The sequence below is a fragment of the Haemaphysalis longicornis genome, unplaced genomic scaffold (genome assembly GCF_048455015.1).
Source record: "Haemaphysalis longicornis isolate Haplotype H1 unplaced genomic scaffold, Haemaphysalis longicornis Haplotype H1 scaffold_7, whole genome shotgun sequence".
Lineage (NCBI taxonomy): Eukaryota > Metazoa > Arthropoda > Arachnida > Ixodida > Ixodidae > Haemaphysalis > Haemaphysalis longicornis.
The window spans coordinates 4,249,029-4,273,027 of NW_027526422.1; the positions used below are offsets into that span (position 1 = coordinate 4,249,029).

At 46.7% G+C, this 23,999-nt stretch overlaps 2 protein-coding genes across 3 annotated transcripts in view; one reads left to right on the forward strand and one right to left on the reverse strand.

Moving 5' to 3' along the window:
• The window catches only part of Pex2 (peroxisomal biogenesis factor 2), a 35,107-nt gene extending 20,992 nt beyond the window's left edge, over positions 1-14,115 (forward strand). For both annotated transcript variants that reach the window (XM_077675753.1, XM_077675752.1), the window contains 3 exons: positions 8,386-8,592; positions 9,469-11,036; positions 12,380-14,115. In XM_077675753.1, coding sequence (XP_077531879.1) covers positions 8,386-8,592; positions 9,469-9,573 — 312 coding nt within the window. In that variant the 3' untranslated portion in view covers positions 9,574-11,036; positions 12,380-14,115. The remainder of the gene's footprint in view (positions 1-8,385; positions 8,593-9,468; positions 11,037-12,379) is intronic.
• Positions 13,967-23,999, reverse strand: part of LOC144144341 (WAP four-disulfide core domain protein 1-like) — a 119,497-nt gene continuing 109,464 nt past the window's right edge. Inside the window, exons 3-8 of the mRNA XM_077675754.1 lie at positions 22,965-23,027; positions 21,128-21,277; positions 20,526-20,582; positions 18,381-18,465; positions 16,367-16,425; positions 13,967-14,373 (exon numbers count right to left, since the gene is read on the reverse strand). Coding sequence (XP_077531880.1) covers positions 14,354-14,373; positions 16,367-16,425; positions 18,381-18,465; positions 20,526-20,582; positions 21,128-21,277; positions 22,965-23,027 — 434 coding nt within the window. The 3' untranslated portion in view covers positions 13,967-14,353. The remainder of the gene's footprint in view (positions 14,374-16,366; positions 16,426-18,380; positions 18,466-20,525; positions 20,583-21,127; positions 21,278-22,964; positions 23,028-23,999) is intronic.

Consider the following 23,999-nt stretch of genomic DNA (forward strand, 5'->3'; position numbering starts at 1 on the left):
GAGACGCAGTCAATAACCAAAAGAGCTTGCCAAGCACACACTCGCGCACTCATGGTTTTAATGGCGACTTTGTGTGATGAAGCTGCACCTTGACGGAAGGCTATGGACATGGGGGTCTTTAACAGGCTCCAACATCTTGTGCCTGCAGGACTTTTTCTGCTTGCCAATCAGAAATGCCACAGTGGTTGAGTGTTGCGCCCACAAAGTCATGCTCAGTAGCATAATGCCTTTGCCAGTCCTCCTCCGTGGCGGGCCATTATATGCGATCTGTGACAGTGCTGGCTTAAAATTTCTTTAGGAGTACCCAACCAACTTTCGCACCCTTGTACGGGGTGCGCGAGCATTAGAGTACAGACGTGACGTGACATGGCTGTTGTCAGTGCTGGGGATTGTACCCTGGCGTCGTGAATTCCAAAGCAGGATTTATAACCTAGCCTCACTTCATGGCCGATAAGTACAATTTCGAGGTGTCCCGCTCAAATTTTATGTCGCTGGAGAGTCTAGGCAGCAGAAGTGCAATCAGTCGTGGCTCATGGATTTTTCCTCAGCTGGAAATGGCAAAAATGCAGGCTGTCGCTGGATAAATTGTGCAAAAAGAACAAAAAGAACGCCATTTTTAAATGGTCAAAGATGTCCAAGGCGTCTTGGTTGTTGTCCGGTGCGCCACAGTCCTGAATAAGCCTCCCCTTTGGAGCGAATGAAGTTATCTCCTGCTCTTGGCCAATACCCACGGGTGGTAGCCATTTGGGCTTAGATTGGTTTAGGGTGCTTGGGCTGACCAATGGCTGGACAGATTTGGAGGGTGACCTGGTGGTGTAAGGGAAAAACTGGCTACTCTGGGGCACCCTGAGTGAAAAAAAAAATCCCACCTCCCCTCGCGGGAACCCCTGTGTAGATGCGACGCATAGGCGGAGCGGCGAAGGGACCGCGTTTTATAGCGCGCATAACGTTGAGGGGACTGCGTAAGCCGGTCCCAGTCGATGACGACGTTGGCGTACTTGTAAAGCGGCTTGGACTCCAGGTGTTTGAGCCAAGCGTGGATGTTGCTTCGCCGGAGAACGGCACACCGGTTATATATGCCCAGCGCGCCCAAAGGAGAGGAAACCGCGGAAGAGAGAGTACTGCACATGCGCCGGCCCCAGCGCGCCTGCCGCTGCTATGACGCAACGTGCCGCGGCTATGACGCAACACAATCCAACACAATCCACTTTAATCCAATCCAATCCATTCCAAGCCAAGCCAATTCAATTCAATCCAATGCCCCTCGCCAGAGAGTGTTCGCTATCGGAGAGGAGAGGGGGTGAGCGGCGGAGAGCGCAGCTGGTGCGGCGAGGAGAATGGGGGAGGGGTGGACAACGCCAACGACGACGACGACGACGCCGGAGGGACAAGGCGAGTGAATCAGATGCTCTGCATCTAAAAGCAAACCAATTCTCCCAGAGAGAACTGAAGCTCTCGTTGGGAATGCCAGCTTCTGCTCTCCTTGCTGGCTTTCCCATTGAGGCAGTTCACTTGCCCATGCTGTGCACGCGTTTTAGGGAAGTCCGCTGTTGTGAAATGGTGTCCCCGACGCACACACTCAGCTGCACCCTTTTGCATTGAAGAGGAACAGTAGCGAAGGCAGCAGGCTCGTGGGGCGCTGGGATTGAGCATACAACTTGGAGACCCTGTTGGCAGAACCCAGAAGCGCTGTTTGGACCTCCCATTGCTGGTGTGCCTGCAGGACCTGCGTAATTTGTCTGCTCTAAAGGGATCACAAATGCAGTGGGCATTGGGGCTTGATTGGAAAGCTTCAGGGGTGAAAGAGCGGTGCCATTTGCGCCACTGCACCAGTCCACTTCTCCTGTGTCATCCTGTTCGCAAAAGGCAGCATTGCGCCGAAACTGCTCCCAAACAGTGCCACAAAATGTGAGGCAACTGTGAGGTAATGTTCGGTGCAGTCGCATTGCGCTAGGGAGCAGTAGAGACTGCTTCTTTGAGCTGTAAGTCGTGGCATGGCATGCTCCGGTGGACTCTCTCCATAAAGGGCTCACCATGGGGTTAACGCTCCGAGTCACTTGAGTTGTCACAATTTCCTGGTCTCCCTGTGATGGCACGGTTTCACAGGACTTAGGAGGGAATGGGGGCAATGCGCGAATTTTGCCCCGGAATGTAGCTGCACTGCACGTTGATACGTGTGTTGTCACCAGCAGTCTTGCAGTCTTCCTTCTTAATGTCAAAAGCAAAACGTAAAAGTTTTATCATTCAGTCAAACCCTGGCCATTTTATCTCATCGTGAGTGCGCTTCCTGTTTCAAAGGTTAGATGCCGCTGTGCCGTGCCAAACTGGATAGGCACAGCGCTGGCTTAAGCGAGGGGGGAGATTCTGTTAAGCTGGCAGCTATCTCCGAGCAATCAGCTCTGGAGGTGTGTCTAACTGTACAGCACTGTTTGTACAACACTGTACAACTGTACTGAACTGTACAGCACTGCTTGACCTCCCATCCTCCCTCTAGTAAGCCTGTGGCTGTTTACGCTTGAAAAAAAAGTTGATAGCCACTGGTAGGTTCATTATTTGGATAAACACGACGCAATCGCACAATATTTTTTACGTAGATAGAAGCCTGTATCACTTGGTGCGGGTAATATGCTGGGTCGGCAACCTGCGGCCTGCAGGGACAGTGTTACGGGGCCCCCGGCACTCTTCCCCTCCGCTTGTCACTTCCTATCTGAAGGCCGACATCGCAGTTTTGCCCTCAAATGGGTTCAGAGCTCATTACATTCGTGCTGAAAATAATCACGAGTATGATCTCTATTCCAGCTTTGTACACTATGTTCAATTTTCCAGAATTTTTCTCTTTGTCTGCGTAGCCATCCCCCTCCGATATGGGCCTCGTGCACTGCAGTTTCAAATAAACATGTGGCGCCACCTGGGAGCGGCGGCGGAATTTTTTCTTTAAGAACAAAATAAACATATACAGCAGTTCGCTACGCGGCTTAATTTAAACAACAACCGTAAAATAAGTATACAACTATTACCACGTTTTTTTTTAATTCACAATTGTTGTAATAATAGAAATATTACGCTGACGAGTTGTGCGGGAATACAAGCCGAAATAATTTAGAAAGCGCCCCTTCTCCAATACAAGCAGACGACAGTACACGGATCAGCTGCCTGCGACGCCGACGTTCCCAAAGCACGTAGTACCCGAAAAGAAATAAAAAGAACAGATCCGTAAATGCATTTGCGTATGTGCACGCTACTTGGCGTAAGACCGCTGCAAAAAAAAAAAAAATGCCGTGTATCCAGTGCATATTTTTGTAGCGCCTCAAATAGCCTTAGGTGTACACGCATCTGTGCACGCATCAGAAAATACATGGGAAAACCCGCGGACATGCATGCTTGAATTGTACGTAGTCATACCAGCAAAATATGAAGCTTTAAAATGAAAACAGAAACGTAAATATTCACGCTACACTGCGACACAACCGTAAACAGATGGACACACACCAGCCACAATTCGGAGACTCGCATCTACACTTTTATTGAAAGGACTCTAAAAAATCTCAAACATGTACAACTTGTAGTTTGCGTTTGAAAAATGAGTTCAAGTGCGGCTTGTTGCGCAAAATATTTTTGCTGACAAATTAAAGACAACTTGCAGCCTAGTCACACAAACATCACGTACAACTCTGTCAGCTTTGAAACAATCTCCATTATTCAAAATGGTCTTATTTTATCAAGGTCACTCCGAATGCGAGAGGAATCATTCGTGCACAATTAAAGCTTCTGTTGTGCGATCTATCATATCTGTGCCCGTGTCTATGTCGAGCGATAAACAAGGTAAATAAACGTTCAGAGGCTTTCATGAAAGCCTCGTCTCGCGCATCTACGTCCAAAATTATTCGCATATTAAGTACGCATATATAAACCTATGAAAGCACTTCAAAAAGCATCGCGATATTTTTATAAGCCCATCCAATGAACTCATCGTAGTTTCAGCAGTTTGAGGTAGAGTTTACTCAAGCAGTTGGCATTTTCAAATACCTGCCTCTACAAACCTGAATCTTCGGGCTCTTGAAGCCGCTTATCCTTGGTGTCGCAATGTATACACACAAACCTTTCGCCGCGATTTCACACACACAACACATCAAATCACTTCCCGACATGTACATACAAGGCACAGGGGAATGTACACACGGGAGAAATTCGCTTCTGCAAGCACCATGAAGTCGCGTAGTCGGTCTTCTCCTCACAATAAGCTTTCTGCCAACTGCTTGGTTATGCCAGCAGTTATAACCCAGCCGTTCTGATCTAAGGCTAAATAAATCAAATCCACCAAAGCGACCACCGCAACGAAGGCGTTGCTGGCGTCGTTGGGACGTTATGCCATTATTTCATGCTCTTCGGGGGCCGGCGGCCCCACAAAAAATTTTCCACTGGTGGAGCCAGCGATCACACCCTCCCTCACACATACATTATCGCTTCCGGGAGGCGATGCACACACAGACGCACACTCCTGCACTCCTCTCGTTCTCTTGTTAACATCGCGGGCTTCCGTCTTTTTATTTTTATCTTTTATTTGGGCGGCGCTGCTCGGTGTTCAGTGGAAGCCGTTGCGAAATGACAGTGTGAGCACGCGCTGCGCGGAGACAAAACCGCGCTTGTTTAAAACTGGTTTTATGTGATGCATCGATTTCCTGTCGCCTTTGTGAACCATATACCATATTCTATTTAATAAAGTACCGTTTGGCTGTTCGTATCGCATGGCAACAGAATAGCGGTCATTCCTTCTTTCTCTTCTAATAATCGTACTGTGCGGAATACTATCTTCCGGACGTCGTTTGCTCACGGACTTCAGAAATTATGCCTCCGTTGCCCGCAAGATGGCGCTGAACACAGCGCATCAGTGGCGCCACCATACAAGCGCACGAGGCCCATACCGTCCGGCCCCCGCCGGGTCAGCTTCGTGCAACTTGGCCTAATTTTCTCGCTTTCGTGGAATTGTGAACGTGAACTCATTTATTTCTTTGGAGTCCAGTCAGGTTTAGCTCAAATTATCTTTTGTTTCTTCTTAGTTCCTTTTTTTATTTATTTTTATTTACTCATGCTGTAAACCTATTCAAAGGCTCATACAGGAGTGGTACAGAGCAAAAAATACACCTTAACACATTCCTACAAAGGTGTTTAGCATACCAGGGCTAATAAAGGCGATGTACAATTGTATTTCACAAGTTAACACATTTTCATTGGTAATCAGCATTATACAATATTTCGACTTTAGCAACAAACATATCCACAGAACGTGCTTCAACAACTACACTAGGTAATTTATTCCATGTTTCTATGGTTAGTGAAAAATAGGAAGATTTGAAAGTGTTACTATGAGGAACAAAAAGCCTAATATTACAGCTATGGCTGGTTCTACGTGAATGACCTTTCAAAAAGGAGGCCAAAGATTTGTATCTTTGTCTATGTTTAGGGTGCCGCGATAAAAAAGGTTTTACCTTTTTTATCTTTAAAGATGACCTTTAAAGATGACCTTTAAAGATGGCACGTGTCTGCGGCATTTTAGTGTTGGTAGGCTAGCTTGGTTGCAGAGCGTGGTTATGCTATCGTGTGGTGAGTATTTCGAGTAAACGAAGCGGAGGGCCATATTTAGTACGTGTTCTAACTTATCAATGAGGTATGCCTGGTGAGGGTTCCATACTACGCTTGCTTATTCAAGACTGGGACGTGCTAGTGTTGAATACACTGCAAGCTTTGCTTTAGGAGGCACCGCTGTTGGTTTTCATCGCTCAAATCCTAGTTGTCTTAATGCCATAGTGCATATGTAGTTTATATGTATATTTCACTTTAAATTTTTAGTAATTGTTATGCCTAGGTATTTCACACTGTTCATCTGAGTTATAATATGGCCTGTAATCAAAGCACAGGGGATGTTTTTTCTGAGTTGTAGTGATACTTTTTGCTTTGGTTGCGTTACTTTGCATCTCCCATTTGCGTCCCCCCACTCTTAATATCTTCATTCCTTGCATTTTCGTTACTTTGTTTCATTTGTCTAGAGTGTGGAGTGAAGGTCAACCTTTAATCTTGGGTGAAAAAGACCATTTGAAAGAAACCAAAGGGACTCTTTTTTTTCGCTTGCTTGCTTATATCTCTACTATTTTTCTTAGTTATTGCTTTATTGGCGGTGGTGTTTCAATATTTTCCTAATTTGTAGAGAAAAATCGTGTCAGTATTTATTAAAGCTTGAATAAAAACCATTTGAATTCTTGGATTTTGTGTTTATGACAAATGAAAAAACGCAAATAAATGATGTTTGACTCTGGAAATCTGCTCCCAGACAAAGTTGCACTGCTCCAAAGTTTGCGTTTTAGTGCTCCAAAGCTGCCCCAACACTCCCCTTTTACTGCTCTGAAGCTGCTCCGGAACAGCATTATTCCTGCTCCCTGAGCTGATCCGAAAGGCTCAAGCCTGGTTCCACCCCTGAATACCCAACCTCATTCCCACAAGGGTGTTGTTTTTACACGCACACACAAAAATGATCAGTAGTTTTGACAAAGCTCTAAAATTTTCCAGTTTATGATGTCAGCAGTGACAACAAAGAGAGAACAATCAGTGGTGCGTGAACTCCATGCTAACAATAAAGTTTCCACCACAGTGAAATGGAATCAGGAGCACCCCTGCAATAGCATAGTCACATTTATTAGCTGTAGTGTTTGTCACCAACTGCTTACGTGACGTTATAGGGGGGGGGGGGGAGTGCAAGAAAAGAAAGGGGGTGGGGAATGGCCACTTTTCTCTCTCTTCCTTATTCTTGTTCGAACAATGGCAGTTTTGCACGTGCTTGCATTGTGTTTCTACGGTTGTGTTTAAGCATCATGACTTAAGGAAACTTGGAGATGAAAACTGTGTGATTTTCAACCAAGTTGACGGTGGTCAAAGAAAATGGTGCTCGTTCCTTTTTAGAGGCAGTTGGTAAGAGCGCAGAACATGGTGGCAGGAGATGGGTGCACTCACGCACACGTCAGTGTCAGCTTTTTAGGAGAGATACCTCACTGTAGTGCTCCTGATGGTTCCTCCTGAGTGAGTGGACGGACAACAGGGCATGTGCCAAGTGCACGGATGGGCAGACATGCCCATCAGTTTCTGCCTTTTATGGGGACTCCTTGTAATATAACGCGACAATGGGGCGCCATGATGTGCCAAAGGAGGAATTCTTGCCTGGATTTGGGCATTCATCATGTTCTAATATAATGCTGCTTATATTCTGGCATTTATTCTCTAGTGTCTGCTCTTGCATGCTCCATGAATCTGCGGTGTCTTTATTGTAGAGCTAGTGCACAAGACTGCAAACGAAATTGAAAAACAAAAGTGACAAGAGGCAAAGTTGGGTGTTCAGACGGATTGCATGACATGTCCCACTTTGCTAGAGGCTGGTGTTAATGTCATTTAAATGCAGCATAGCCCAAGGTATGCAGTGGCTGCTTGCGTGCAAGTTATTCCGTGCAATTAAAAAAGTAACAACTGCTTTGTCCAGCTTTCTGCCAGAAGTAACGTTAATTTATTTGTAAATTTGCAAAGTGGATAGGAGCAATGACTAAGGACAGGAAACTAGAATGCTGGATGGAAAAACAAACTTGGGTGGAATATATCATAGTTCACCAAGGTATGACCTTTGGCTACTTGGTTCATACTTGCTGTAAAAGGAAAAAAAAAAAAAAAAACGGGGCAGACAACAGGGTGAAGAGGGAGAAACAACATGAGCACCGTTGTTTGCTGTCCAGTCCAGATCAAAGAAGAAATGAACTTGGGCGAGCATTGTAGTGCTATGGACCGACAACGAGTGCACCACCAGGGTGACAGAGTGATTCCTGAGAGACACGACTAGAAGTAGGAAAAGTCTATTAACTCGGTGGAGGGATGAATGGGTAAAGAATGCAGGTCACTGGGGGGGGCCTTCGTCCTCCAGTGGACTTCGGTAAGCTGCTGCTGCTGCTGATGATTAGGATGGTGATGATGAATTTCATTTTTGATCACGGGGGGCTTTTTCAAGCAAGACGTCTTCTCTTATGTTAGCTAGCTTCTTCTACACTGTACACTCAATAAGATTTGTGCACAAGAGCAGAGCCATGTGCTTCGTTTGGCTGCGTGCATGCTATACAGTAGCCGACCGATTTTTCGGACCTGGAGGGGAGCAAAAAGTAGTCCAAATAAAGGAGCAGAACGAACGTGAGTCATGGGACTCCTCTCCTATGGGACAAGTGGCGGTTCCTCGGGGAAGTCCAGAATATCCAGCAAGTCCGAATTTTTCTAGTCCGAAGAACGGTCGGCTACTGTAGTACTGTTCTATGCGACTTCCTTTGCATCTGCGTGTTTTGCTTCCTTCATCCCTGTGTGCAGGAATTCATTGGTTTCCTGCTGCCGCTGATTAACGTGTACCCGGCCAAAAACTTTGTGCGTCGGAGGCTGCTCGGCCGCCAGGTGCGTCCCACACAGCCGTCCGCAAGGGTGCTGGGGGACATGGCCGAGTGCGGGATTTGTGGCCACGCCCCCACACAGCTGCACGAGAGTGGCTGCAGGCACGTCTTCTGCTACTACTGCATTGCGGTGAGCTTGGAGGGCTGCAGGGGCTCCGGTGGGGGACGGTGTCTCTGCCTGATTTAGTGTGGCTGGAGGCTTGGCTAGACCCTGAATACCACAGTGCTGCCGTAGCTAGTGCAGTCGCCACAGGGCCCTACGAAGGAAGTCAGTTTGCAACATGGCAAGTGTTCACAACTCTTCAGTGCTCTTTCGAATGGGTCAAAATGTGAAGGGGGAGGTGGGCTTATTATATAGGTATTTAGCTGTGGTAATTTGTGCATTTCACGTTGAGGAACCACCTTCATTGCCTGCTCATTTTTGCATAGTCAGAGGCACGATAAGAGTAGCTCAGAAAATGCTTGTTCAGCGGTTTGGGTTAGGTCGGCCATCGGCCTTGCTTTATGAAGTTTGCACATTGATTACATTCGAATGATGTGGTTAACTATAATAAATTTAAATCTTAAACTTTTTTGCACCTCTTAGTGAACAGCTTGGGCAGCTCCGGATTGATTGAGCATAGCTTGTATTCCGTATAATGCAGCTCAACCTTGCGCACGTCTGCGTTCCCACCTCAAAAGTACACTAGCTGTCGCAGGCCAACACTGGACCTGTGGCCTCATGCCTGGCAGTGGGGTGAACTGGGCACAGGGCCACTGCAACAACAAGCTTTGCTAGTGTCTCCACAGAGAGTGAACAAACACCTGCTCCAAGTCTTTCAGTCGAGGGTTAGTTGCAAGGAAGGCTCAAAATGGCATTGGTGGCTTGCCGAAACTGCAGGCATGAAAGAGTGCACTTGAAATGAGTTTAAAACCTTGCGCGGGGTAACATACAAGGGCAGAATTGTTCGAAAATCTGGAATAAGGGGCTCGACCTGACGCACTGCTCTCTGCATTTTCCTTTCAGAGTCAAGTGACAGCAGATGCGAGCTACCCATGTCCACGGTGCAATCACCCTTCACAGGGGCTGGAGAATCTCAGAAGAGCAGCGCTCCCTCTGAGCTCACGGTGACCCACGATGCACAAGTGCCTTTGCAGGCAAGGATGCAAGCACAATTTCTTTTGTGAAAGCGTTTCCTTTTATTCCGCTTTTATGTTCAGCCATCCGAGAAAATGGACAAGTTGCACAGGCTTTGGTTTGTAATCAACAAAGTTTCGTTTCACTCAAAAGTGGTACAGGAAAGTTTGCAGAAAAATGTTTGCGCATTCAGCTTGCCTCCTTAGGAATTAGAGAAATAATAAAATGGTAGAAACTAGTCAAATGTGTCATGGGCATGTTGAACTAGCACGGGCAGACCTGACCACTTGACCGTGACCTCCAAACGAATATGTACAAATTCTGGTACCTAATGAAGGGGTCTTTTTTTTATATACCGTATTTGCATGTAAATAACGCGACCTTGAATATAATGCGAGGGGGGCACTTTTGGTGTCACGAAAAAAGATAAAGGACATATTACGCTTATAACGTGTAGTAATGCAAGCAGAAACAGCAATCAAAAGGTGGTTGCCCGCAGCGAAGGTGTACCTGTTTTATACCACATTTATCAATGTTGTACCCAGCCGGAATGTCCAAAAAGATTAGAGTCTCACCCGCATTTGCAATCCAACCTACGGGGTACTTGCGTTCCCTTCTCATCTAAAAGGCCAACTGCACTCAAAATTTCGACCTCTTGAAAACACTCTCTCCATATAGTCTGCTGAAAAAGAAAGCAAGATGCGAAATATAGCAGCTGAAATACGCGCGTGGACGGCCGCAAGTGGTCAGCAAAAATCGGCGATTTTGAAGCCGAAATCGAGAAGAGCGCGGCCATTGAAGCGACGTTGCAGCTGTCCAGCGAGTGGCAGGATGGCCAGCAGCTCAGGAGCAAGCTTGCGCGCAAGCTCTATGTGCACAGGAAGAAAGCAAATGGGTGAAGCGTTCGCAGAAGAGCTCGACTGGTTCTCCAGCTGCGTGGCTGGCCAGAGGAAGCAGTCCCCGTCAGCCGGAGTGTCACAGGCGCGTCATGGCAGACCACGCCGGCAGGCAGAGTTACTTGATATAGGAGTTGCGAAACTCTCCATGGGCCCCATGCATCAAAAAATGGCCCTACGATTGGTCCACTGTTTTGGATCTTGTTTTACAGTGGCGCCATCTGTTGGTGACAAAATAAACTATACAACTTGTTTCGCCGCTCGACGACCTGGGTGAAAAATGGTATTTGAGTGCTTACGTAAATTTATAATGGCAAAGGAGCCCAATGTGTTGAACTATGCAAGTTTTTATATACATGCGAACCAAGAGTAGCAAAAAGAAATGCGACCGTGGGGTCAACCGTCGCTTGCGCACTGTCGTCTGCTGTGCGTCCTCTTCGGTCTTCTGGTGGCAAATAAATTAATTAGAAGTCGCCTCTACGGCTTTATGGAAGCTGAAAATGATTATTTAGAGCCGCTTGATCGGCTACTGGGTTGGTTTTGGCATACAATGTGCTGTAGGCCATAGAGTTTCTCAATATTACCTAGAGCGGAAAGTGTCGCTGCGATCGCACGCCGACATGGGAATTGTGGGTAGTGTGCGAATCGGATTGGCAGCAAGTGGCTAGTGCAAAGAGCTATGGATTAGGCTTCTCGGCTCTGAAACGTTTTTTAGTTCTGTTTTCGGGATGCCCTGTTTGGCATTCAATCAATTCAATGGCTATCACAGACATGTCTAAACAGCAGCGTGATTAGCTCTTAACGCATGTGCTCGCGTTAGCGGGGAGTTTCTTCAGATGAAGGGGTGACCACATGCAGCGACGGCGACAAGCGACGCGAAAAGCGCAACACAAAAGGTGCAACAACAGAGTGTACTTGGCCAAAGCGACAAGCGAAAAAAATTTAATACACTGCCGCCTATGTCCTCTGTCATCGTCGCTCGTCGCTACAGTTCACTGTATCGCCGCTGCCGCTCGCTTGTGGGCTGCTTCTGGCCGGAAAAAAGCGAGCGAGGACCCCGGCGGCCGCTTGCTGCTTTATACGTACCGCTTCCCGCTTGCTGCAGTCGCCACCAAATAAGCTTCGCTAGCACACACTATGCGTTTACTGCACCCATTCAGTTACAATTTTCGTGTCGCTCGTCGCCGTCGCTGCGTTTACTTACCCCTTGAAGCATGCGCTAATGGGCAACATACATAGCAACTCGACAAGCCAGTATTTATTTGCCATTTGAAGCATTCATGCAATTACATAATGCTTGGCGCGCGTACTTGAAGACTTACTTGCGGTAACAGGCTTCCCTTCCACGTTAATTTATACCTGCTTATACAAAACAAATACAACGCGATTACCTCATTCTCGCATGCATCGCCTGCCAAGGCGCGTAGCATACGATAATGAGACTAATGAGATGAAGCAAGACCACAGCTTTAGACAAAATAAACAATTTTTTTCAGCTAAATATTACAAAAAATCAAAGAAAACCTCACCCAGTTTGAAGGATGTAATAACTTAAAAATATATCCGAGACGGCCCGCTGTATCTGGCAGCGTGAGCCAAAGGCAGGACTTCTACTTTTTTATTTTTTTTGTAACCCTATAATTTGTTTTGCAGCATAAAACCTTGAACACAGTGCCTTATACAAAACAAAATTTGTTGACAGCGGCACTTTCGGCAGCAATTTTTTAACCAAAAACTCAATTTGCGTAGCCACAAAGTCATTGCCGGCCATGCCATGCCGAATTCCCGGCCGAAACACACACTATGGCGGCACTCATGGAGGCGTAGAGCGCTTCCGCCGAATCACGTTGACGCTAGCGCCAGATTCCACTCTAGGTAAGCTAGTGAGAAACTCTATGCTGTAGGCCAAAGGATAACTGCAAATTTAGTACTTCAAGTCGGACCTATGTTGTGCCAGATTGCCTGCCCAAGAGCATATTGGTCGATGCAGTTGCACGGACGCAGAAACAATCGCAGCCTAAAAACCAGAGTTAAAATAGCAATAACTAACTTATGAAAGCACAAAAATAAAGAATTATGCACTTTAAAACAAAATGTAACGTTAAATTTTCAGTTTGAATAATTAGCTTGTTTTTTTTGGATAGTGCGTGCGGCGGCCGCAGTGGCGCCACCGTACGCACGATCCATAGAAGGGGGGGTCCAGGTGAGGGCCGTTTTTCGAGGCGGAGTTTCGCAACTGCCTACATCGAAGAGCTCTGCCGGCAGGTGCAGCGTGGTCTGCGACGAACCTTTTTTAAACGCTTCTGTTTGATTAATGAGGCGTTTCATAAGTTGATTTGGTGCTACTTTCTACACATTAAAAATAAATTTGATTGAGGTGAAATTTGAGTGCAGTTGGCCTTTAAGGACTTAGAGCTGAAACTCAACCAGTTTTTTTCGTACTCGGCCGGGAGCTTTTGTGAAATCGACGTCTGTCGGCGAAGCAGAAATTTTGCGCGACACAAGAACTTTCGTACCCAAGAGTGACTGGCCTTGAAGTTGTCATGAGGCGCACCAGCCTCATGTGCAAGCTCTCTGGCTTTGAGTTGCACAAGGCCGCGACGTGTGCGGGCGAATTCTGCCAGGTCATTCTCGAATCTAGTGTAGCGGCCATTCTTCAGTCCACGGCACACTTTGTGAGTCGGTGCAGCTTGAAAAATGCAATTACGACTCTTCGAACGGTTGACTCGCTTAGTCCCAGATGCCAGGCCGCATTTGAATTTGCCTGTTCTTTGGGCAGCAGGATCGCTTGTTTCTGAAATGCGGCAGTGTACTGATTTTGCCTGTGCATTGCAGTGGCTCAGAAGGGAAAGCACAACGAGGGGATAATGCTTGTGCTGTACGCGCGATAGCGCTCGCCTTCGGGCTGGACCGCCCAGTCATGTGACCACTACCGGCACAGCCAATGGCGTTATCGGGAAGAGCCGGCGCCGAAGTTGCCGAACTTTTGGCGGCAAAACTCCGAGGGTAGGGCAGCGGGTTCGCGGTTCACATTTCAGACATAATAGTATGAGGCGCGTGCCAGGCACGAAGGTATTTGCAGAAAAAAAGGCGAGAAAAAAGCTCCCATTTTGTTTGAGACCGAATATAACGCGAGGCACGGTTTGGAGGCACAAATCGAAGGGAAAAAAAACGTGTTTTATTCGTGCAAATACAGTAGTTCTTCAAAGTGTGAGACGTTTCATAGCTCAGTGAAAACAACAATAAGTGGCATTTTACTCTATTAGCGAGGTGTGTGTGCTTTAAAAAGCTCAAGCTGTTCATATTGAAAAGCCAGCTAGTGCAGTGAGGGCTTATCTGTTCGTACTGAGGCTTGTTGCACCCTAAACTGAGTTTTATTAAGATGGTAATTAGACAAAGTTTAGTTTTCCTTTTGTCATGGCCAAATGCAGAGCATTGTGGGGTGAGTGGGAGGTGACTTCAATTGAAGCACAGACAAACCACACAGCACATTAAAGGTCACAACACATGAACGTTTATCACAAGTTCTTTACAGGTTATAAGCAGCACAAAACGTAGTATGACGTAAACACAAAGCCCTCTTCTCACCCTTCCGGTCTTCCAGCCTTCACAACCAAAAATACTGCTGTCGGCATGGATGCTATTCTAACGACCATGCCTCAGTCCAAGTGGGATGCTCTCCACTGCCTGCGGCGTTAGCACTGGTGCTCAAGGCAGAAAAGTCCCCTCGACTGTTCAGGAACCTCAGCCCGATGCTTTCCTGACTGTCGATCTGAAGCTGCCGAAGGGGTGACTGCAGTGCACGCCATTCGCCATCCACACCCTATGTACACCAAGTGAAGATGAGCTCCAAAGCGTCGGCCTTCGAGTGTGTGGCATCACCGCTTCTTTGGCCATTCTGTGGGGGGGGGGAAACGGGTAGGTGCAGTGAGAAGCTTGCGCAGTGCTAATATGGTGCTCCAATATGGCCAACATCTGAATCCGGGGATTCTGGAAGATATTATTTTTGAAATCATTAAAGTACCTTGTATATGGGTGGCCTAGTTTGCCAGGATGGCGTGATATCAATGCCAAAGAGATTACTGTCCCGAGGTTTCAATGTGTGCATCAAACTGTTATTATCAAAACCCTTTTGTTGCATACTGTTGGTTCTTCAAGTTTAAGTGTGATTTAAGGGTGGAGGTGGGGATCGGAGCAAACTTTGTTATTCCTTGGCGTAGTGTAATGAAATTTTTTAGACACCTTGAAAAGTACTTCAAATAGTGATATTAAAAGTTTCATAATGATACCTTCAAAAGTTTTTGTTTTACAGAGATTTACATGTTGCCCGCTCGTGGAAAGCCTGGTGAAGTGACGAAACATGTTGGGAAGTTCTGAATTAAATTGTAGTCAAAAGAACACTACAGGGTATGACATTCTTAGAATGTTTTTTTTAAACCCTGTGTATTTTTTTATATACAGCATTATTTTCACCTGTAATTATTTGGGCACAACTAGCATTAGCATAAATAATAATAAAAAATAATAAAAAACTGGGAAATGTCATACCCTGCAGAACACTTCAAGGATTCAATAAAAAAAAAAACAGCAACACAATCTGTCCAGTGGTTGTGGTGGTGCCTGAAACATACTTTTGAGAAAACAGCTCTCAAAGTTTATGGAGCACTTGATGTCCCTCAAAAGGCTCCGGACACATAGTCCTTGCTGGAGAGGGACCTCTTGGGCTTTTGCCCCTTGATCTGATGTAGCGTCACGAAAATGGGTGTTTTTCGGTCATTGTGATCGGTTTCACTTCTGCCTCCGCTGACAAAATAATTTTTTTAGTGCCTTTAGAGGCCGTTTTCGGCACAATATTTTTATACAGCATAGAATAAGAGTTTTCCGCGACCCAATCCCGGCGTCCCCCCTTAAGAAGTGCCTTCATTGTGTTGCTGTGTGCTTTGAAAAAAAAAGTTTCAGGGGACATCTCTGTTTAGGTCTTAAGATGCGAGACGCGATAGTGTTACTTTGTTATTGCCATTTGCTTACATTGACAGTTCTAAGCAGTTGAACACTATGTAATCTATTATGACACCTCATCCTCTGACCCGATGGCAGAAAAAATGCCAGAGCCAGGGGGCGAATACAGAGTCACTCTTTGTGACGTAGACCATCTGGTGAAGTAGACGATCTGGTGAAGTAGACGTAGACCATCTGGTTTCTGGCGCTTGTCCGTGTTGGTTCTTTCTTCGTCCTCGTTTGTTTGCGCATCGGTAAAGCCATGGATAGATTCCAACTAGGCCGACTCACGGTGTTGCTGCATCTGGGAAGTTCTGCAACTCCATGTATTGAGGATGCCCACTCTGTGCATGGCAGAGATGCATGCACAGACAAATCTCCAAAGAGTAGCTGATCAGAGGAAAGAGATACATTGCAAGCCCACCTCCTCTCTGTAACCTAACACTGCTCGGAACAGTTTTTATGCTGGCTATGTGGCATCTTGAAAAGGTTTGAAACATCTAGAACAAAACTACGGTACCTCCTTCTGTGTTATTATTTGTACGCACTTTTAAAACATGTCAAAATAAACTTCAACTTCGCAATAGTTTGGAAATTCAACTGTTTGTTTTTACATTTCTTTTTAATTGGATTTCGATACATTCAAATATATGACTTATGCCATATTTTCTTTGTGTCAGATGAAATTTCTTGCAGATCTATGTGGCCATTTGTTGTTACATGCAAATGTTCTAGTGTGTTGTTCAAATTTCACTTGAAACGCTTTATTTTGTTTTTGGGCTTCTTGTAGCGTCACACCCCCATCATTGAAATAAGCAGTGATGAGTTAGCAGCGTCCGTGTGATATATTGTTGGTAACCAAATGGTACGTGTTTAGAATGGAGCGTACTTACTGCGGTCAAAGTTCTTTTCTGACGAGATCTTGCACTCAACTGAGCCTTGCTTGCAGGTGCTGGAAGCAAGGGTACATGTGAGCAACAAAAGCAAGGTCATGTGAACGTGCACGTTTACATTTCAGTCTTATGGCGCGATCAGAAACTTACTCCACTTTTGCAACCACATTCCATAGGGCCACGCTGTTGAGCACAGACCCCTGCCGCCTTTTTTTTCCAATGCCAGTTTCGTTAGAGCCTTGAATGTAAACTCCTTTGTTTGTGTGTGACCACGAATGGACCAGGGACTCTGGTTTTACTGAACAAGGCATTGTGCTTTTATTTTTTATCTTGCCCCCCACCGGGTGGGTGCCCTAGCAGCAGCACCAGCACTCGTGGAATAAATGTTTATTCCTCCTCCTTCCACTTCAGGGGAAATGTGAGTGGGTCTGGAGTAGGAAAAATAAAAGGTGTGGAGAAAATGGCTCAGCTCATTTACTACACAAGTAGCATGCCCAGAATGTGGCTATTAACTATGCAAGAAGGCCATTTACAGCTCTTTTTTGGGAATCTGTAAAGGCACTGTGTAAGCCCGCTTGTATTATAACCTGAGGAGTGAGAATGGTGCTTCGATAATCAGCCCACTGGGAGACAGTTTGTGGAACTTCAAGGTAAACTGCAGGCTGAGGCGTGGGAAAAATGAACGGAAGAACGCATGTAGATTATGGATGAAAAGCAACTCGAGCCAGAAAGTCATTTGCAGATATGTTAGCAATGCTTAATTGCACCTGCAGGCTTAAAACCGATCATTGTCGAGCACAAAAGCAATGATCTGTGCACTTGCCATTTTCTTGTGGAAATCTCAAAACAAAAGCACCTAAACTGTTACAGCGCATTAATACGGCGCTCAAAAGTGATTGGTAAGGTAGTATTTATGTGTGGCAGTATTATAAGGCAGTATTCAGGGCAGTATTTATGTGTGGTTGGTATGTCGTCTCGGGCAGAGGCATAAGTTCCTGTGCTATGCTTCTTGAAAACCACGCTTTAGGTCTAGCTGGGCGCCCTGTACTGAAGGTATCAGAGTACACGGTTGGTAGGAGCGCTGCTACTTGTTACTTACTGGGGGCTTCAAAGCTCAGAACAAGAATGCAAGCATGAATACGAGCGTGATGAGGCTGTGTTGGGCCCACGTGTGACTCTTACTTTCAGCAAATTACTCCTATCAAAACAAGCAGTGCATGATTGCACAGTCTGGAGAATACGCTTGCATCTGGTGACCCACCAGTGAGGGTTACCTAGGTATTGTAGCTGTGCCCTGAAAATCGGCGGTGCCTGTCGTAGCCATGTTCCATTTCGTGCTACCCCACCATTCTTCTCAACCATGCTGTATGATGAAGTGCAAAATTTACCACGGGTTGAATCTCTAACTGTTGTAGCCCTTCTGGCTTGAGACGGGCATGTGTGAGAGATGGTTTTCATCCTAGCTTGCCAATGTAGAAAGATTGTTTCACAGGTGGCCCTGGGCTGGTTATACCACCTCGTGTGGCCTTGCCGCAACACTGCACGGGGCCTTTACCTCTCCTCCGGCCCTTTCCCAGATGGAAATGCTTGCATTGCGTGCTGGGAAGAGGAAGGCAGTGCATGCAAATCTCAGTCACATATGCTCAGGGCCCTCTCCTGTTGGGCTCTCTTAATTTGGAATTTTCTTGCTACTTATTTTAACTCGGAAACATTGCAGCCCAGCTTTTTCACTCTGCTTCTCTCTCCGTGTGAGCGTGCGAGTTTCCTATCTATGGCTATCACTGCACCTTGCATTCCGGGCGAAATGTGTTAAGCCCTTCATTTTGTATTAGTTTATGCTCATGATAACTTTGTGCCTCAGGAGATGTCCAAGTGCCTTCGTACTAGACCAAATTCTGCACAGCAAATGCACCTGTGGGCCAGCGTTTGTCATGTGCCTCTGTACTGCGCGAGACCTTGCAGCGCGAGTGGAGAGACACTGCCGTCCCTGTGTTGTCTGGTGGGGGCCCCTTACCATCCAGTGATGTATGGCTTCTGCTTGAATTCCTCCATGCTCTTGTACTGCTCCTTGGTCAGGATGCAACCACCAGGGAGGAACACTGGGCGGGAAGAAGGGAAAGGCATGTCTGTGTGCCCGTCTGGCTCTTCTCAGCTGTGAAGGGCATCGGCAGACTGCAGCTGGCAGTTGTGCATGCATGCACCGTGGTTTTGATTCCTTTCTGTAGACGCTCGTCTCCTGTTGCAAACCCTGTTAAAATTTTGAGGGTTCTGTCAGTACAGCTGTGTGCCAGCATTGCACCGAAAATGCCCGGTTACCCCTGGTCACGGAGCAAGAATATATAGGAAAGGGACACGGCCAAGTGACCGGATAATGTCACAATGAAAATCAAGGCGGGCTGCAACGGTGAAGGAAAGGGGAGCGGCGCCTGATGGACGAAATGATAGCGGCCGCAATTCATTCGCATGGCTGCGGAGTGAAATGGTGATCGCGGCGACTGCACAGTTTCTTCAAAACCTGCGGCAGATGCTGCTGGCCTAACCTATGATGAATGCCTGTGATATTATCTGCTCGCGCTAGGAAGCCTCTGGTCTTGGTCTTGCTCCGTGCCCCAGGTGGGAGTAATAAAGGGATTTTGTGATAGGTACAGTAGTCTTGACGTATTGTTTTCGCGAACTTGTTTTTTAGCATTGAAGGCATTGCAGTTCTGCCTTTTTAAGGGACCACGGTCTTTAGCGCAGGCGAGTGCACCACCACAGAGCACTCGCGGGAGGGGGGGGGGGGGGGGTGACACCACCATGGCAGAAACGAAGACAACACAAGCAAAGGGAGCTCGGTGCGTCTGAACTGGTCATGTCTGTGGGCACCCAGCTGGTTGGAAGCTGCTGCACTAGGCAGCCAAACACCGTTTAGTTGGGTGCCACCCCCAAAGGAACAAAATAAGCTGGCAGCTGCCACTTGAAATGGAGCTGGTTACCGCTGTGAAGGCTGGAGCAGATGCAAACTAGAGCAGCACTCGTCGCAGCACAAGAAGCTGCGAGGTAACAAAAATAGTGCCACTAGCAGTGGAAGGATTGTGCCTGGAGATCCAGACCCTAGTAATAATATGCTCATATTTATACGGCATCCTATAATGTAATTCAGAAGGGACATCCTAGATCCATTCGTAAAATGGACGACCAGCATTGGACACAGCATGATGAACATTTTTTTCAAATAAATAGGACCGCAGTGCTGGCTTAGATGGCTACGGGGTGTGGAAAATTGCACAACAAATAGCACTTTGTGAGAGTATTAATTCCACAAACAAAGCTCATGTACCGAGCCGGGGTGGAAATGTTACAAGACTACGTCAATACTACAAGGCCATTATTCTTTACAAGATCATTATTCTTTCGTCAAAAATACCCTTGGGTGTGAAGTAGGTTTCTTTTTTCCATTTTTTATTCTTCATTTATTTTTATTTGTTTGTTTATTTATTTATTTTTGACAGGTTTTGATAGTGCTGTGGTAAGTCCAAGGAAAGGGCTGTGGTGTGTACTTTCTAAGGTAGGAAGAGTTGTTCTTCCTTTGCAAGAAATGAAGCCAGTCAATTTCTAGACCAGTGGTTCTCAGCCATGGATGTGGCGGGGACCCCTTGTGGACTGGTGGAAGTGATGGGGGACCCCTTGCAGCGGAGGGGAGGGAGGGGGGGGTACGTAGGTAAATTAACACAACTGGAGCGTGAAACAGGTGCCTTTTATTGCTACCAAAAACATCAAGCAAACGTGCCACATCACTTCATTTTGGATATTTCATCAATACGTGGCACAGTCGCGCTTAAACAGAGTTGCATATCTCCAAATGAGTCACGGCCGGACTAAACTCCAAAAAATGTATAAAAAAAAAAAGCGGGTGAGGGTTTTGCAGATCCTAGAAATGGCTTCGCGGACCCCCTAGGGTCCGCGGACCCCCATTTGAGAACCACTGTTCTAGACGAAAAGTGCCTGTGAGGGTGTCAGTATTTAGGTTGAGGCCAAACTACCCTTTAACATTGTGTTCTTGAAAAAAGTTCTTCGTGTTAGCTGCTAACTATCGTGTTCAGTTGCGTTGTACTGAGCTTAATTAAGAACTGCCAGTATGCAGGCCATCGGGGATTACTGTTGTGGCTGACAGCCTCACCTGTCTCGCTGCCCAAGCTCTCCAAGTGTGACTGGCTGCCATCACCGGAGGGCAGTGCTGGAAACAAGAAACAGTGGCTGTTACAGGTGCGGCCATTGTAGCACTTGCAACCGCTCCACTTCAGAATATATTGGCATCTGGTGCGTGTAATTTTGGGGGCATGCAAGAAATCCCTGCAGCTTGTCGAGCAGCTCCTCATCGGGATGAGCACATAGTACTGTAGCTTCCTATTGGTCGGTCTGTGCAAGTGCCCTGTTTTGCGTAGCTGGCTAAACAACTGCATCACTCTTGGTCTTGGCATAATTTCCGCTCTGAAATGACATCAGCTGGTCCGCTTACATCTTGGCAACAGCACAAAAGCCAAGGGGGAGACAAGACTTTGTTTGTCTTCCTGTCCCTTTCGCACTGTTACCATCGTGCCAACTTACCCAGCTTACCTTTACGGCCTGTTTACGATATGGGCGCAACAAGACCGCTGTGCTTTGAAGATTGTGTTTAATTTTTATGCGCCTGGGGCCCTTGTTTTACTTGAGGCCTCTATGTTTAGCCGTGCGAGTGTGTGATTCCTTGTGGCTGAGGTGCGGAGCCCGCGCGGCACTCACCGGTTCCCCCGTGCGGGTCCACGATGCACTCGCCGAGGCTGGGCTGGCCCGTGAGCGGGTTGCCCACGTCCCGCGTGACGCACACCATGCCTGCAGGGCACTGCAGGGGGGCCGCCGGCGCGTGCACGGGTGCCGTGCTGCACACAATGCCTGCGCACGTTTCCGCAGAAGGCGCACATACCATTTGCCAGAAAGATGTGCAAGGCGCAAAGAACGGGTTCAGAAGTGCATGCAACGTAAACAAGGCCAGGCTAAAAACGCAAGACAGCATAAGCACGCGTTGTGTCTATCTTGACTTCTTGTCATCGCCTACTCGTGTGCGTGTGTGTGCATTTGTACAGTTTAGATGAGCTGTTTGTTTGCATCAAACTTGCATTGTTGTTGACAGCATAAAATGCCATTTTATGCTGCTAGTGGAGCATAACATTGCCTTTTCTTGTCACTTGAAAAAATCCGTTAGGTCCCTGATTCGAGTCACTATCGAGGGTTGTTAAATTTGCATGGTAGCAAGCTAAGTCAAGTACGTCAACATTTTTTGTTGTTGCTGCTATGTTCAACAACGTGTAAAACACCTCTGTGATACGCAAGCTGTGTATATACATAATCCTTGTTCAAAGCACTGTCAAGAATGTGATTTGGAAGATGTAGTTAACGCACAAAACCGAAGAATTTTTTCCTCTTCAAACGCTGGCCAAAAACACATTGCAAAAAGTGAAGCAAAAGTGAAGTTCAAAAAAACTTTTTTTCTTTTTTGCTCAACTGTAATGGCGAGGGTGTGAGTATCGAAAAAGAGGTGTGGGCAGGTTCTTAAGTAAGGAGTATGCACGTCAGGTGGTTGTGCATGCATCATCACCCCTGCGAAGCATTTGCAAAATCGTCCCCTGTAGAATCACCCTGCAGAAGCAGGCTAGAGCCGAGCAGTGGCAGCCGCTTATGAAGCACTGTGCATGTAAACATGAGCTGCGCAACTAGAAAATGCTCACGTTGCTATTGTCTCATATCTAACGTTCCGTGGTGGACTGCCTTGCATCTGCATGTACTATCGCAAGCTTTCATACTGGCTGTTCAACAGGATGGGTAGTTGAGTGGCTGCACTCTTGGTATAGATTGCATAAATGGGTGCGTGAATTCGAGGAGGTATGAGCCACCACTGTGCAGGAAACCTAAGCTCGTCTTCCGATTGGAAGCATTAGAAAGTGGTTAAAGGAGACGTAAAACTGGGCATTCCGGAGGGAGGAATACTTCACTGCTTTTTTTTTTTTTTCATTGTGTCAGCTAAGAGGCCTTGCGGCCCCATAGCTAGGTCAGCGGCTTGTTTCCTGTTCTAGCGGCTTATGCTATAGTTATAAGAGAGGCGTCAGATCCCTATGGAAGTGGGTATTTGTGATGCAATCTGTATATAAACGACGTTTATAACACCTGTGCTAACATTTCCAGTAAGTTGATAGGTGTTCTGGATGATCTCCTGTGGTGTTTCATGTTGAATACCAAACCTAATTGTGGCTTGTTCCACTTAAGTTTTGCCTGGAAAAGGAAGTCGTGCCTGTGGACATGTCCGATGTGTTTGGTGAAACCATGAAACCAGAATGAGGAGGTGCAGCGATATGTGTACAGTCAGTCCATTGATAGGTGAAGTGCGGGCATGATGCTAAGTTGTCAGTACGGGCCCACTGCATTCTGTGTGCAGAAGCGTAGGGCTCGCGGCTGGACATCTACTTCGCTTTGCTGTTTGCTGCACTTTCCAGGTAGACAGGTGCGCTCTTGATCTTACTTCGTGTGCACGTGTGCACACGGCCTTGCTTGAAGTGCTGACAGAGCAGAGCAAGCACGGCCTCACCTGTGAAGTGCTTCGGTGTCCTCGTTCCATTGCCTGAGCGAACCTCTTTCGTCCAGTCGATTACTGGAAAGAAAAAAAGAAAAGAAATCACCAGTGAACAGGGAGGGGTGTTGAAAGAGTGGGGAGGGAGGGAGGATTTTCCCCCCACCACGAGATTGACTTCTAATGATGTCAACCCCCTCACCCCAAATTGGAGGTGTTCCTTCCACACACCCCAGTCTCCCTCCCTCCCCTTCCTTTCTGCCAGATAGCTTCAACGGCCACCTAGTGAGGCCTGGTTATGAAAACAGCAGAAGTTCTGAGCATCATCTACCCACTCCTTTGTGAGGTTTCAGTGTTAACGGTGTTAGTGATGGAAATGCTGCATTAATTGCATCAAGACACAAGTGCATGTTACTTCATGCAAAACCGCATCTGAGAAAGTCGAGTAAATAACAGCGCCAACACTGAGAAGGCAGGCGTGTGCAGCAAGCCAAATAAAAATTGTAACAGCACGAAAAAAAAAAAAGTGGGTCGGAGGATTGCAAACATATAGGACACAAACAGGTGCTGCACGTGCTTCTAACCCTCTGTCCAGTTTGTTTTGGGCTGTTATGATTTTTCATGAACATGAACCAACCTACTCGCACCGTGGTCGTGCTAAGCCAAATAAAAGTTTTGATATTCAATACATGTCGCTCTAGGCTACTTTTAACTTCAGGTTAGACTGTCTCCACAGACTACTCCGTTGCACCCTACTGATCACCGCACAGAGTGGACAAGCAATTCAAAAATCCGTGCTGTTATCTGCGGGAGCAGTTTGGTCGCAAATAAGGAGACCTGCGCGGCACCATACCTTTGTGCAAATGGAAGGACTGCCATTATGTTGCACTGAGCTTTCAGCTGCATCTATAGTTTTATTTATTTTTATTATTTTTTCCCCCTTGGAATGATTGGCCCCTGAAGTTGAGTTCTTTTATACAGTGTGTGGGTACCAGTAACCTGGCGACGTTGACTCCTCCCAGCCTGGCATCACCTGCCGAACATGTGACTTGG